This window comes from Cupressus sempervirens, chromosome 7 (genome assembly GCF_028749045.1).
Source record: "Cupressus sempervirens isolate cs-2001-9-10 chromosome 7, ASM2874904v1, whole genome shotgun sequence".
In the NCBI taxonomy this organism is placed as follows: Eukaryota; Viridiplantae; Streptophyta; class Pinopsida; order Cupressales; family Cupressaceae; genus Cupressus; species Cupressus sempervirens.
This window is the reverse complement of record NC_143124.1, coordinates 209,208,295-209,221,611: the sequence shown is the minus strand read 5'-3', so window position 1 is coordinate 209,221,611 and position 13,317 is coordinate 209,208,295. Positions and strand designations below refer to the sequence as shown.

The 13,317-nt window shown below is 34.5% G+C and overlaps 1 protein-coding gene across 4 annotated transcripts in view; it reads left to right on the top strand.

The window, feature by feature from the left end:
* The window catches only part of LOC149546229 (uncharacterized), a 37,785-nt gene extending 27,395 nt beyond the window's left edge, over positions 1-10,390 (top strand). For 2 of the 4 annotated variants that reach the window (XM_089791070.1, XM_089791066.1), the window contains 2 exons: positions 9,357-9,438; positions 9,924-10,390. In XM_089791070.1, the coding sequence (XP_089647196.1) occupies positions 9,357-9,360 (4 nt within the window). In that variant the 3' untranslated portion in view covers positions 9,361-9,438; positions 9,924-10,390. Of the gene's footprint in view, positions 1-9,356; positions 9,439-9,770 lie in introns of all 4 variants that reach the window. The other 2 variants (XM_089791068.1, XM_089791067.1) reach the window with 1 other exon arrangement.
* The last annotated feature ends 2,927 nt before the right edge of the window (positions 10,391-13,317 follow it).

The following is a 13,317-nucleotide window of genomic DNA, read 5'->3' as shown; positions in this document are numbered from 1 at the left end:
CAGTGGTTCTAGTAGTGGATTTATTGGTCTTTGCCTTTGTTAGAATGGCTTATTGTTTGGCATCATTCGTAATATCTGAGCTTCAAAATTTGAAGCACCTTCAAGTCTGTTTTCGAGTCTAGTTCTACTAACCATCTTGTCAAATGCAATAATTTTCTAGAAAATCTGATCTGATATTTTCTCACACTTGCTCTGATACCATGTTAGATTTTATTAGATTTATTTGAAGATGAATTTTAATTATACAATTGATAATTTCTAACTATATATATATATATAAGAACTTCTCTTTGAAAAAATTTCAAATTTCTCCTTGATGATATAACCAAGTAAAGATAGTACTTCTAATTTGAAAATCCTGTATTATAGTTTAGACTGCCAATGATGTCAAAGATAATGTAAGACTGAAGCAATTTATGCGTTGTGGTGAACTTCAACATCTCAGCCGGCAAATATAAATAAGAGATTGTGGAAAATGTGGAGACATGTCCGTAGAGGGACATGGCTCCCCATAACCACCCTCAAATCATCCTTGTCGCTAATTCAAACGACTTCAATACGTCGCTCGACAGAGATTAATATTCAATCAACATTAATATACAACTCATCATTAATATGGATTATGATAAATGTGAATAATATAAATTATATTTTATAAATTATATATATATCTTTATATATAATAAAGACCTATGCTCTGTTATATCTAAATGTATACTGATATATTTAAAAATAAAAATTAGTCACATATTTTATCTGATTGAAGCAACAAATCATTAACACGATGAATAGAGACCTTGCCTTCAATTGTAGTTTCCCTTGTGAGCATGATACCACCAGTGGTATTTGAAATGTTATAAAAAATTTACCTTAAATATTTTTCTATCAGCATTCTTTCCAATTGTGGATAGTAAATGAAATGCAGTTTTGAGGAGGTGTTGGAGCCCAGTTTCATAATCATCCTCAAAAATTGCAAAATTGCTTGCCCTTTATTAGAAACATTTAATGATCCCCTCCCTTTTGTCAAAATTTCCCTTAGTTCTCTCTCTTGCCATTCCCATAATCCCCTTACATGGTTGTTACAAATGCTAAAATTTTTTCCATGAGAAATTTACTTTGGAATTTATCCATTGGCTCCATTTCCAATCACAAAGAGAATGAAATCTGGATTTGAGGAGGTGTTGGGGCCTAGTTTTATAGTTCTCAAAAATTGCAAAATTTGATATGACTTTGTTCCATTTCTACAGTCACCCATCTGAGAAGCATTTAATGGACTGCTCCCCTTTGTCAATTTTGTAAGTGTGCTCTCTTGTCGTTACCATTTCCCCCTTATGTGGTCAAGTTGCTAAAAATCCCAAAATTTTGGATTCATTTTCTTTCAATTATCTAAGTTTTGGCATTGAGGCTTTTGGAGGTTCAAGAACCTCTTGAACCTTCGACATGGTTCATAAAGTCCTGAAAGTTCTGTCAAAAAACCAATGATCCTTTTTTAGCATGTTCAAAATTTTTCGAAGTGATTGACATAGCTCAAATGGAGACAAAGTCTTTGACAAGGAAGACGAATAATGGGTTGTTAGCATAGTTTTATAAATTGTATACCTATGCAATTTGTTGTTCACCTAGGCCTCATTGCACACTATGGCCTCCCATGCTCAATCCTCTTAATTTTGGTTCATGTTGGCTAGAACTTTGAATTCATCACAACATTTTGGACCCAAGGTCCTGTTAATGTGAGTTTTGTTCTACTACAACATGCAGAATCAAAAACTTTATGTTTCGAGGAGAAACACCAAACATTCAATCCTCTTTTAATATAAGGTCATCTCTCATGCTAAGCTTGTAAATAAAGACCATGAAATGTCTTCAAGGTTCCTTCTTAATTGTTGACTTCACTCATTTTTTTGGTGTGATATGTTGGTTATCCCAAAGGGACTTACATGATTCATTCGATGGATATCAAGTCTTGCACTTCTAAAGATTTGGTTTGACAATGTGCAATGAAAATATAGGTCATGACTTTCTGATTCTTCACTTCAACTTAGACTTCTAATCTCTACTTTTACTTCTACTTCTACTATGAATGCAAGGAATCATGGATGACTTGGACTCTACTAGATGTAATCTCACAAGTGGCTCCACCCACCTAGTGCAAGCTTCAAAAGAAAACACAAATGATGTTCACATCAATATCCTCTCTCCAATCCCATCATCTGGATGCAAACTGAAGATTGAACATCAATTGAAGTTAAATGTTTTCATCAACTTACACCACGCAAGGCACCCTTACCATCAGAAAGAGGCTAGTGGCCCGAATTCGTTCAAGCCAAACAAGTAAGCATCCACAACAACTTCCATTCAACTAAACTAATTCAACATGAAAATAAATCTACACCAAGTGAAAGATCGAGGAAACCATGCAATACTACAAAGCAATAATGTAATAACCCTCAACAGGTGATAGCTTAATTAAACATCAATTTTCCTTCACAAGATTAATGGTTTGACATTTCCTCAAACACTTTGCATGAAATCTCTATCTCCCCATCTTTTATCTTTAGATTACTTCCGCTTGCTTGTAATGGTTCAAATTTAGTTTAGACGCATGTAAATGGTTATTAGATGTCCAAACAAAGAAGCTGAAGTACATATGCAATTTTTTTTTGACCATTCAAATACATACATATGATTTCAGCCTATGAAATGTGCATCTACAGCTAATAGACATTTATACAAACACTTGGCATGCAATCTAATGACTGAAACACATAACTATAACTCTCATGAAATTTGCAATTAAATGAAGAACCTATAGGTGACTGCTATAGATATCAAATTGCAGCAAATTTGTATGAGGAAAAACATACAATAGTATGCTTCCTCCAACTTAAGGTAGATCGCAGTTAGCATGTAATAGATGCTGCCCCAATTAAGAAAACATCAAACTCCAAAGAAAAACTTAGGTTTGCAACTTATAATTTCTATCTCTAAACCCTTTCGAATCAGACCAATTCAATCACAAATATCAGCTTCTCTTGCATAGTTAATACAGTTGAGAAGACAAATCAAATTACTATACTTCAGCAGCAATTTGCACTACCAATTTCAGACAATCTTCCACTATACTTCAGCAATGGATAACAAATCCTCAGAACAAACCTCTATACTTCAGCAAGGGCACAAACTTTATAACCTTAGAAAGCCACAAAGGCAACAAAAGCAAATAAATATTCAAGCATGCTTTTTCCAATGAAATGAGCTCATATTTATAATGCTTTTGTTGACAAAAGTTTTCAAAAGAACTCAACTTTTGAAATTGTGAAAGTTTCTCAAAAGAACTCAACTCTTGGAACTTTCCGATTTAACTCTCTTGGCAACATTTAATACTTGGCTTGGCATAGTATTAATAAAATAAATGGCCCTTCTCAATGATTACTCAACCCTCAACTTAAGTGATGTTATAAAGTTAAATTATAACTTTATAATAAGTCATTTAATGATTTAATAATAATGTGGCCACTAAAAATATTGTAACTCCCAAAATACTCATCATTTAAATACACTGTTTGAAATAGGAGTCACGCCTATTAATTCTCCATGTGACCAAACACACTTTCCAAAAATAGTAAGGGTCCATCTCAATCAACACCCAACTTACCACAAATAGTAAGTACACAAAACTAAGCCCAAATGAAGTTCGATCTAAGCCAAATGATGACCAACCTGTAACTTACTGAATCGTGGAGGAGATAAGACCCTTACAAGCCAAGCCACTGTCTCGGAAGACCCTTTATCTACAATAATCAGCCGACGAGGATCACAATAATAGGCTAATCTCTCAAACTCTGATACTAGCAAAAATGGGGACATTACAAATAATAAGTAATTCACCATGAAGAACTAACAATGAAGTCTCAATTACTTTGACAAACATTATAGCAACAACTTCATCAAGTCTCTCCCTTGGCTAGCCTACTCTAATCTCCTGGTTCTCTACCACCTCCAACCTCTAAGCTAATCACCTAAGCTCCTCTTAATCTAATCTCTAAATTAATGAATTACAAATGAGAAGGTCTTCACATTTTATAGTAGATCCATTACAATGAAGGGCCAAGATTTCTTCTTACAAATCCTAATTAGCGTTGCCAAATTTGCAGTCAATTACATGCAGGCACCAATTTATGGGCCAATAAGAAAATTACAATAATTTTGATAGCCATGAGAAGATAGGAATAGCAAATTTCATGTTATTCTAATTACAAGAAAGCTTAATCGCACCACTTCACTTTTTCGTTTATTCCTTATTTATCAAATAACTAATTTTAATGACAACTTCTGAAAATCTGAACGCATACTCCATTTTCTGGATAATATTGTCTATGTCTAACATCTTGGCAGTTTGAATGGTATTTTATAACTGACGTTTCTATATACTTCCGTTCTGTTCAAACATCTATGTCTTCGTCTCTATCTTATATTCCTATTTCACTTATATTTTACGGCAATGATTTACTGCATAATTATTGTGATCATAGTCCACGATAGAATATTATGGTTCCATGAATAATTATTTCCCATTTCATTAGATCGGGTCTTTGCATAGTATTTATTTGGGCTTTTCTACACAACATGATATTCTCTTATTGCGTGAAAAATTAAGAGGTCGCTGAGGTTAATTAAGGAAATCTGAACAATGTTATCGCTGCTTTGAAATATTCATTTGGAAACAATTGTCGATACTTGGTCATTGTATGTTGACTCCTCCAGAGCTTGGGTTCAATCACACTTCTTTGCTTATATGCAATCGATTTTTTGAAGACTTTTTAATTTCTATTTTGTGAAACGTCTGGTTTCTCCCCTTTGCTTCTGGACCGGTGATTTGCAAGTATGTCGCTGCTAGTAGTGTCAAACGTGTATGCGGGCTTTCAACTGAATTCTAAGTCCATTTGATCTTTAAATCATGGATTATGTACGTATTTGATGGCTTTCATTATAACTCATGAAATGAATTCACGTGCCTTCTAAAATGGTCACCGTCTCTATTTATTTTACTTTCTATTTTATCGGGGCCTCAAAGATATATTGCTTCTGCTCTTTCATATTAAATATCACTGCTGCTCTGCGTTTATATATGCTAACAGGATTGTCAAAGTGAATTCTTGTTTCCAATGCTAAACACCCACCTTCATTTGTTGGAACCAAAGATAATCGCTGCTGCTTGGACAAATTGTTCATGAATTTTATCTTAGATTTGAGGAGGAGTATTCCAATCTTATATATATATATATATGTATGACGTTTCTCCATAACTCATTCTATCTGTTACTTGCCAGTCAAATGTCTTTTCTATCTTCAGATTTATGCTTTGATTTCTTTGTATAGTTATTGTGAAGAACTTTGTTTTAATTTGTGCACTCCACAATATTGTGGTTTATTCTAAGCATCGCTGCTGTATGTCTTTTTAATCATTCTCTGTTGCTGCTGTATATAAACCTTCATTGTTTAACAACCACACTCTATTTATGTGTTTGTATATATTCATTTTAATAAATGCCTTTTTATCATATCATGTTAATTTAATCTCCAATTGATACAGTCACTGTATAAATTCTGTGCTCACATATTTGTTCATATAAGCCTTTAGAATAAGCTTCCCTTTATTCTTCTTGTAGTCTGATCATAACTCTCTTACATTGGAAACTTATTTCTCACTACAAGCATCTTTATTATACTGATATGTATCTTTTATAACTTCAAATATATTTATTATTCATACCTTCAATATTAAACTTACATGTTTTCTCCCTTTGACTTTGATGATGCTTGTAATTAGTTTGTCCATCTTGCATATGTGCTCAAGCTCATGAGTTTCTTTGGCATCAATGACAATTCTTCCATCATCCCCCCTGATTTTACCACTGGGGTTTGGGGGTAGCGCCCCTCGTGGGATCTTGTAGCAGTGCTGCAGGTGCGCTCTCTGTTGCAGTACAGGGTGGGGTCCATGGGCAATGCCCCCGCAAGGGTTTTTAGGGGGGCACCCCTGAAAGCTCAGCCGACTTTATTATTGTAAAAGGCGTCTGCTGCTATTCTTCTATTGGACAGCTTATTTTAGCCCTAATTTTGTAAGCACCAAAAAGCTTGTATAAAATGGCTTAGGGTTAAAGATTTCATAATGTATGATGAGCTTGTAGCTTCCAGCGGTGGTATTGAGCTATAAGGGATTGCAGATTGTAATTACCAGATAATAGTAATATTGGACTTGTTGTTGGTGGACGTAGCCCAGGGATTGGGTTAACCACGTTAAATCTGTTGTCTTGTGTTCTCTTCTGTGCAATTTATTATTTTCTGATATTGGCTATATTTGCATGTAAATGTTATTTCTGTTTGTGGTTAATCCTAACACCCCTAAAGTAAATTGCAAGAAATAATGTATTAACTGAAAGCATCTAAAATGCAGCTTATAACTCTATTCTTGATCTACCACCCAAAATTTAAATTAAGAAACCTCATTGAAAATTCTACTACTGAATATCCAAGCAAGAAGAAGACCAGATTATAGAAATCAATAGAGACAGGGGAGAACATGCTTGCAAAATTTTAAAAAATCACAATTTGAAGAAAGAGACAGCCACAGTTCCTCCAAATGCACAAACCCTTAACGCAAAACAAAAACAATCCAAATTCAATCCTCAACACAGAGCTCCCAAGTTCCTCTGCCCCAAAACAAGGATGACAACCCATACAAAAGAATAATCCATCCCCAGCCAACGCTAGACTTCATAGAGGTGTGCAGGCAAGGAGTAACTCCTCATCCGCGATGGCAAGGGGGAGTTACTCTTGCCACCTTGTCCACCAAGCAAGAAAGAAAAACTCACGCACCTAAATAAAATGAAAATACAATATCCCATACATCAAATATTCTGAATTCTTTGAAATAGTGTTTGTGTGTGCATGTGCATGTGCATGTGTATATATGTTTGTATAAATGTATAATAAAGGAATAATCAGGTGTGTGCATAATTGTGTGTGTGCGTATCATTGAATAAATCTGCCAGTAGCGAGCGATCCTATATATATATATATGTGATAAATGCAAAACATTCTAAAAATATAGGACAAAATAGTTAATGATTACTGAGGCTGTTTATTAAGATCGATGAGAAGCTCCAACATGTAAAATTACTTGCAAGGTCAAATTTCTATTATGCTAGGGTAGAAGGTAACCAAGTAGACATCTAAAATACTGTACTCCCAACTTAGTTAACTGGCGACGGTTCAGGTTCTAGTTGACATGGCATTTGTGACTTCCACTGTGTGTTCACATGCCCCTATGCTGATGATACTCTTCCCCCATTCACGGGATGGGTTTTCCTGCTGCATCCAGTGACATGGAAGGATTAGATGTTACAGTTATAAAATAAAACGGTCACAAGAAAGGGATGTCACACCAGTCCTCATTTGATTGGTAGTTCATTCGATCCTATAAATACAATTTATCTAAAGGAAGTTGCACTCCCAAAAAGCCGGCATGGGAGGCATCTTCCATGCAAAGAATTCCCATGCTTTCAAATGTTTTGGACATCAATATTGACAGTGTAAAACTCCTAGGTTGGCTTGCAGTGATTTAGGGAGTTTCTAGGTTGATCCATTTTCTATTTACCGCTCACAGTCAGGAGAGCATCACTCTCCTTGTATCAATATGAAGATTTGGAACTAACAAGCACATTACAGAAATATTGAGGGAGATTAGAAGCTCCCTAATCAATGCCCATTGAAAATTGTAAATCAATAGAAGAATAAAGATCCAAATCCAGAAATAAAGACAAACAGCTAAAAATTTGAAATCTATTAAAAATTAGCTGATCTTTTTTTCTCATAGATAAATTCTAAGTTAATAACAATGAAGTTATAAAATCAAACCAGGATTAGTGCTCATTATAGCTTTAAACAGAGTTGATTTTATCACTTTAAGACTTAGCGACTATTTATGGGCTTTTAAACCAATTTTAACTGTCTTAGGTTCGGTATTATCACTCTCATGGTTGACAGTCATCTCCTATCAATAACTGACAACCATTCATAGCTCATTTTAGGTCTGGATCCCAGGTAATAAGTTTGTACTGCCCACGCATATGCCCTTTTTAGTGTTTTACTATTTTACTGTAATATAGACATGGTATGCTTTGGATTTTTTGGTACAAATAGGCTACTGAAATGGGAAAATGGAAATGAAAATCAATAGGGAAACCCCGAAAACAGAAAACAAACAAGGAAATTGGGAAATGCATCAGAGCATGTCTCTCTTGCAATTAGGTGGATGCAAAAATATTTAGTCTTGTTTATATTTTCGAATTCAGGTTTTTTGTATTTTAAAATTTTTGGCGTGGATATGGCACAGTTGATTGGGTGGCTGAATCCTTATGTATCCGACTTGTTTTGGGTAGGGGTGGGCATGGTACCCAAACTTTATTGGCCCATAATGTAGCCATATTTATAATGGGTATGCTAGTACATGTGCCAGGGTAGGTGGAGCTGGCATATTCAATTAACTTGATATTTATGCATAATAAGTTAACAGGTCTGTTGCTCATAAAATCAACTCAGCTGTCATTTGTTTCCGATGTGTCTGCTTGGAGATTCCATCAGTTATAATAAATAAACAGACCTATTAGTCATGTAATCACTGCTTGTTTGTTTCCGATGTGTGTGCTTGGAGATTCCACCGGATATAATAAATTAACAGGCCTATTGGTCATATAATCAACTCAACGTTCATGCATTTTCATTATCTACTTAGAGCATCCAACAGCTATGAGTATTAATTGGTAAACAGGATTTTCATTGTTGTGGTTATTGCGGGAATTGATTGTAGGCAGCTTGTATTAATTTTGAAAGTGGGTTGACTTGCTTTGACAACAGTATGCAGAAGGATTGTAGTGGCATGGTGCTTATAAGATTATGTTCCGAGTGCGACATATACCAATTTAGGTTACCCCTCTCAGGTTGCTTAGGATGTCAGAAACAAGTAGATCAGATACTTGTGTTGTCATTAATCTTACCTTTTGGAAAACTGTTAATAATTTAAAAAAAAATAAAAAAATACAAAATGAACCAAACTTCATTTGCCCTAACTCTTTGGGAGCACAGCTTAAAGATTTTAATAGAAAACAAAATTTAAAATTTGATCAACCTACATAGACTTTTCACTGAGCGTATAGCTCAAAGCAATGCTAAGAATAAAAAATAGTACATTATTAAATAGATTCAAAGTTGTGACCAAATTCAAAATGGACTTTATTTGATTGTGGTTATTTTTGTGCATCTGAAAAATTTACCATTGACATATTACTGTATTGCAGGTGAGATCCCCTTCGGAAAATGAAGAACTGGAGCTACTATTTGCTGGACTTTCTTTGTAATTAAGGATGCATATAAAATTAGGTTAGTTTGCAATCATGCATATTTGTTGGAATTAATTTTCTTTTCGTAGATTATTATGGTGTTTTTATTGTATACATCAATGGGAAATTTGAGTAAAATGTCACTCACCACAGGTTTACTTTATTATTTAGCACAAAATTTCAATGCTATAAGAACTTGAGTCTCTTTAAGATGGAGTTTTTATTAGAACTACTAGACTGAAACTTATTTTAAAAATACAGTTGCCACACTTAACAGGATAATATGATCGCATGTTTTTTCTACCTTTTTGGAACTGGCTTGCCTTGTGGGCAAATTATCTATTGATGTTATCCTTTTGGTGTTCCGTACAGATACAAACATCAGATTTTAGAGTGATAAAATGCTTCATTGCGTGGATAGAAGGCTTTTTGTGATAGATCATAGAGGTGTTTAGATGAGTTGCGGGGACATACTTTTTAGTAGCTAATGCAAATATAGTGCTGCATCTTTTTTGTATGGAGCAGGTATAGTAGAAGCACTGTACAGAAATTGCTTCACTAAGCGAGTTCAGTAGTAAAATGACTATTTCAAGAGCTCTGGTATTGGGGTACCTGGATCACCAATTTCCAGATGGGCGTGGATAAGGGCTCTGGACTAAATTGCAAGATAGAGAGGGTGATGTTTCATTAGGTCAAAATGAAAATGTGTACGAAGGGACTTTTAATGAGGGGCATAGCTAGAATGAACATATTGAGGTTTTACATAATATTTGTATGCAATATTAGAAAACATATAGTTGTGTTTGAGGTCTGTTTTTATAGTGATTAACTTTGGTGCTTGAGAATGCAACAGACACACGGCTTTATATGATAGTTTTTAGAATTGAAGTAATATGGGCTTCTATGACAATGTTTTAGGTTGAAAAGTTAAAAATCCAACTGTATTACATGGTAGAGTATTTATGGAATATTTGGCTGTGTTTATGTGATTATACTAGTGGATACGATTCTAGTTGGTCCTGCAATTATATATGATCACCTAGACTTTGACTTCTAAAAGAGTAATAATAGATTGTTTGCTTGAAAATAGTTGTTCTCATGGCCATATAAATTTTAATATCTATTGATTTGGTGTTCATCCTTTCCTAATCCTTTAGGGGTTGACTGTGGATGCTTAGTGTCTGGCAAACTGCTGAGATTTGTAATCTACCAGGATGCAGTTCGAGTCTAACTCAGCTTGTTACAATGTTTAAAAAAAATCTTTAGAGATGACCTTACATGCAGTCTTACCTGATCTTGTAGTTACAAGTATCATATGAAAGGATATATACAGTTCATTCAACTCATTAAAAAGAACAAAACTAAGCCCACGAGCATGTTCATTATAATAACAAGAGCTCTGATGGAGCTTTAGTCCCCGCCTTTTGGAAAAAATGGAGGGTTAAAACATTACAACTGTGCATAGAGGAATCCTTGGGCAATGTTGTACATTGTTCCTTGCCGCCTAGCCCCTAAATCCATCCCTGATTGGACTGCTCAAAACTGCTCGAAATTATCAAACAAAAAGGAGCATTGTGCAACATGTTCCTTGATCAACAAGCTTTACCTCTCAGTAGATGACCTATCCATTATACATTTACTGTCTTGAACCTGAATTAAACATAATGGGAAATTGTCCTTGCCCGTAGTTTGACAATGCAAGAATTGGCTAATTGTACAACACTTACACAGTTTACATTGCTGGCCCAAAATACAGATCAGTGATTTTTTTGATTAAGTTTTATTTGATGAAACAGGACATGCTTTGATCCAACCAACATATTGACCAATAAGGTATGTAGACAAATACCACATCAATTAGCATTCAAGAAGAGTAGAGCAACCTTTATGTATCTCTCTCAAATCTTAAGTTCACAAAGTTATTAACAAGTTTTGATAACTAGATCCAGTGACTGAAAGAGCATTAGCAGGATTGTGAGTGAGAGCAACATAATCTTTTACTGAAAAAAATGTTGCAATTAGTTCAAAAGAAATTCATAATGTCAGCAAGCAGATAGTTAAAAGATATAGCACATGCATGAGCAGCGAATGATGGTAATAAAAGAAGTACAACGCAGTCAAGGATCAAAATCTAAAAACATAGAAAGATGCTAACCAAAAGACCAGCAAAAATTTGGTAACATGAATGTTTTTATTTTTATTGTAAAGAAAAGGCAAAGTTATAACATATTTTTGATCAGTACAAAATTGATTGTAGCTTTTTTTTAAATAGTATACGCTAAATTGATAAGTAGAAAATTGATAGCAAGTTTTTCATCCTGGAGGCTGCAAAATTCTTTACTGCTACGAGTTGTAGCTTTCAAAACCATGCAATTTATGATGGAGTATATTTTGTAAGAGAAAATCAAACTTATATACCATTCTTAATCAAATATTTTCTAATTGGTTAAACACAGTAAGTTGTAAGGACATAAAATACCAATAAAGTTTGTATTGGTGCCATAAACATTTAGCTATACTATAGTTAGAATTTAATAAATTCATCCACAAAGTTGCACATGGTAAGGGCAAGTAGAGCTCAACCGAAGTAAACAAATTGGTTATATAAGCTTGACCCATGATCACTGTCTTTTGATCTATCTTTTGTATTGGGCATGAGGTTGAAGGTTTTCAAAATAATGAGCTTAATTACTTCTATTCTAATCTAAAGACTTTGATTCTTGAGCAAAAGACATATTTTTGGGGCAAACAAAATAAGCAAATGTGCAACAGACAATGATTTAACAGTTAAACCTATCATCTGCAGCAAAATAGGCACATTCTTGATGACAAAAAGTGGGGGAACCATGCATCTCCCCAGGATAACGCAAAAGCCACGGGAATTTTCCAGCTCCTGCCCTCCCTTTCAATGTTTACACCACAGAGAGAGGAAAACAAAATTCTGACATTGCAGATGGCACTAGAGATATCCATCTAACACATGGACATTGCGAACATACAAATAGCATTTTTTATGGATCAAATATGGTCCACCCTTTTTTGGCAAGATGTTTACTAGAGTGCAGAAGAACCTCAATGTTAGTAATAAGAAACTAAAAAAGAATCTACAAAAGAAACAACAACTAAACCCAACATTCTGGTAAACTAGGAATTTATATAGAAATAGATCAAGCTATTTCAAAGTGTTTGCCACATATATCTACTGGATGAGACAGAAGAAAGCAAATTTCTAAATGCTCAAACTATTTTTGATTTGGCCAATCATAAATTGGTAATTCTTAGTACTTACTATCAAAGAGACATCATAATTTCATTGAATGTGACACAATATTTACCTATTGAGAGGCCAAAGACCTGTTATATTCAACGATATTAGTAGAAACCAAATTTTTAATGAACCGTAGAGATTGTATCAGTTTTGTAGCATGATGGTTGATCATTTGAGGGGTGTTTTTAGAACGAATTGAATCAGCCATATGACTAGAAGTGGTATGGAGTGCATTTTGACCGACTGAGAAATTCCTCCCAAATGGGTCTTTCAACAGAGGATCCGAAGCTTATAGAACTCCCAACATTTATTGGATTCATTGACCATCACAGGTTACTATATGGTATGCACAAAATGAGATTGCCTTGGATCATAGAGACACGACACTAGCCATAATTACGATCGAGGCAACTCTTTCTACAATAAGGAAAGAACAATCAAAGGCTATCTCTTTATTTAGAAATTCAGTCCCTTGTATTGTGGAAGCACTGAAATGCTGCTCACTGCGTATGCAATGTGCTTTTACTTTTCACCGTCAAATATGTGCCTTTTTGGGCCTAAGGAGTTGAGAGGGTTAGTCCTTATTAGAATTCTTTTCTTGTTTTCTATGGATGACATAAGATAAACACGTTTGTCATCCAGTTCCATATA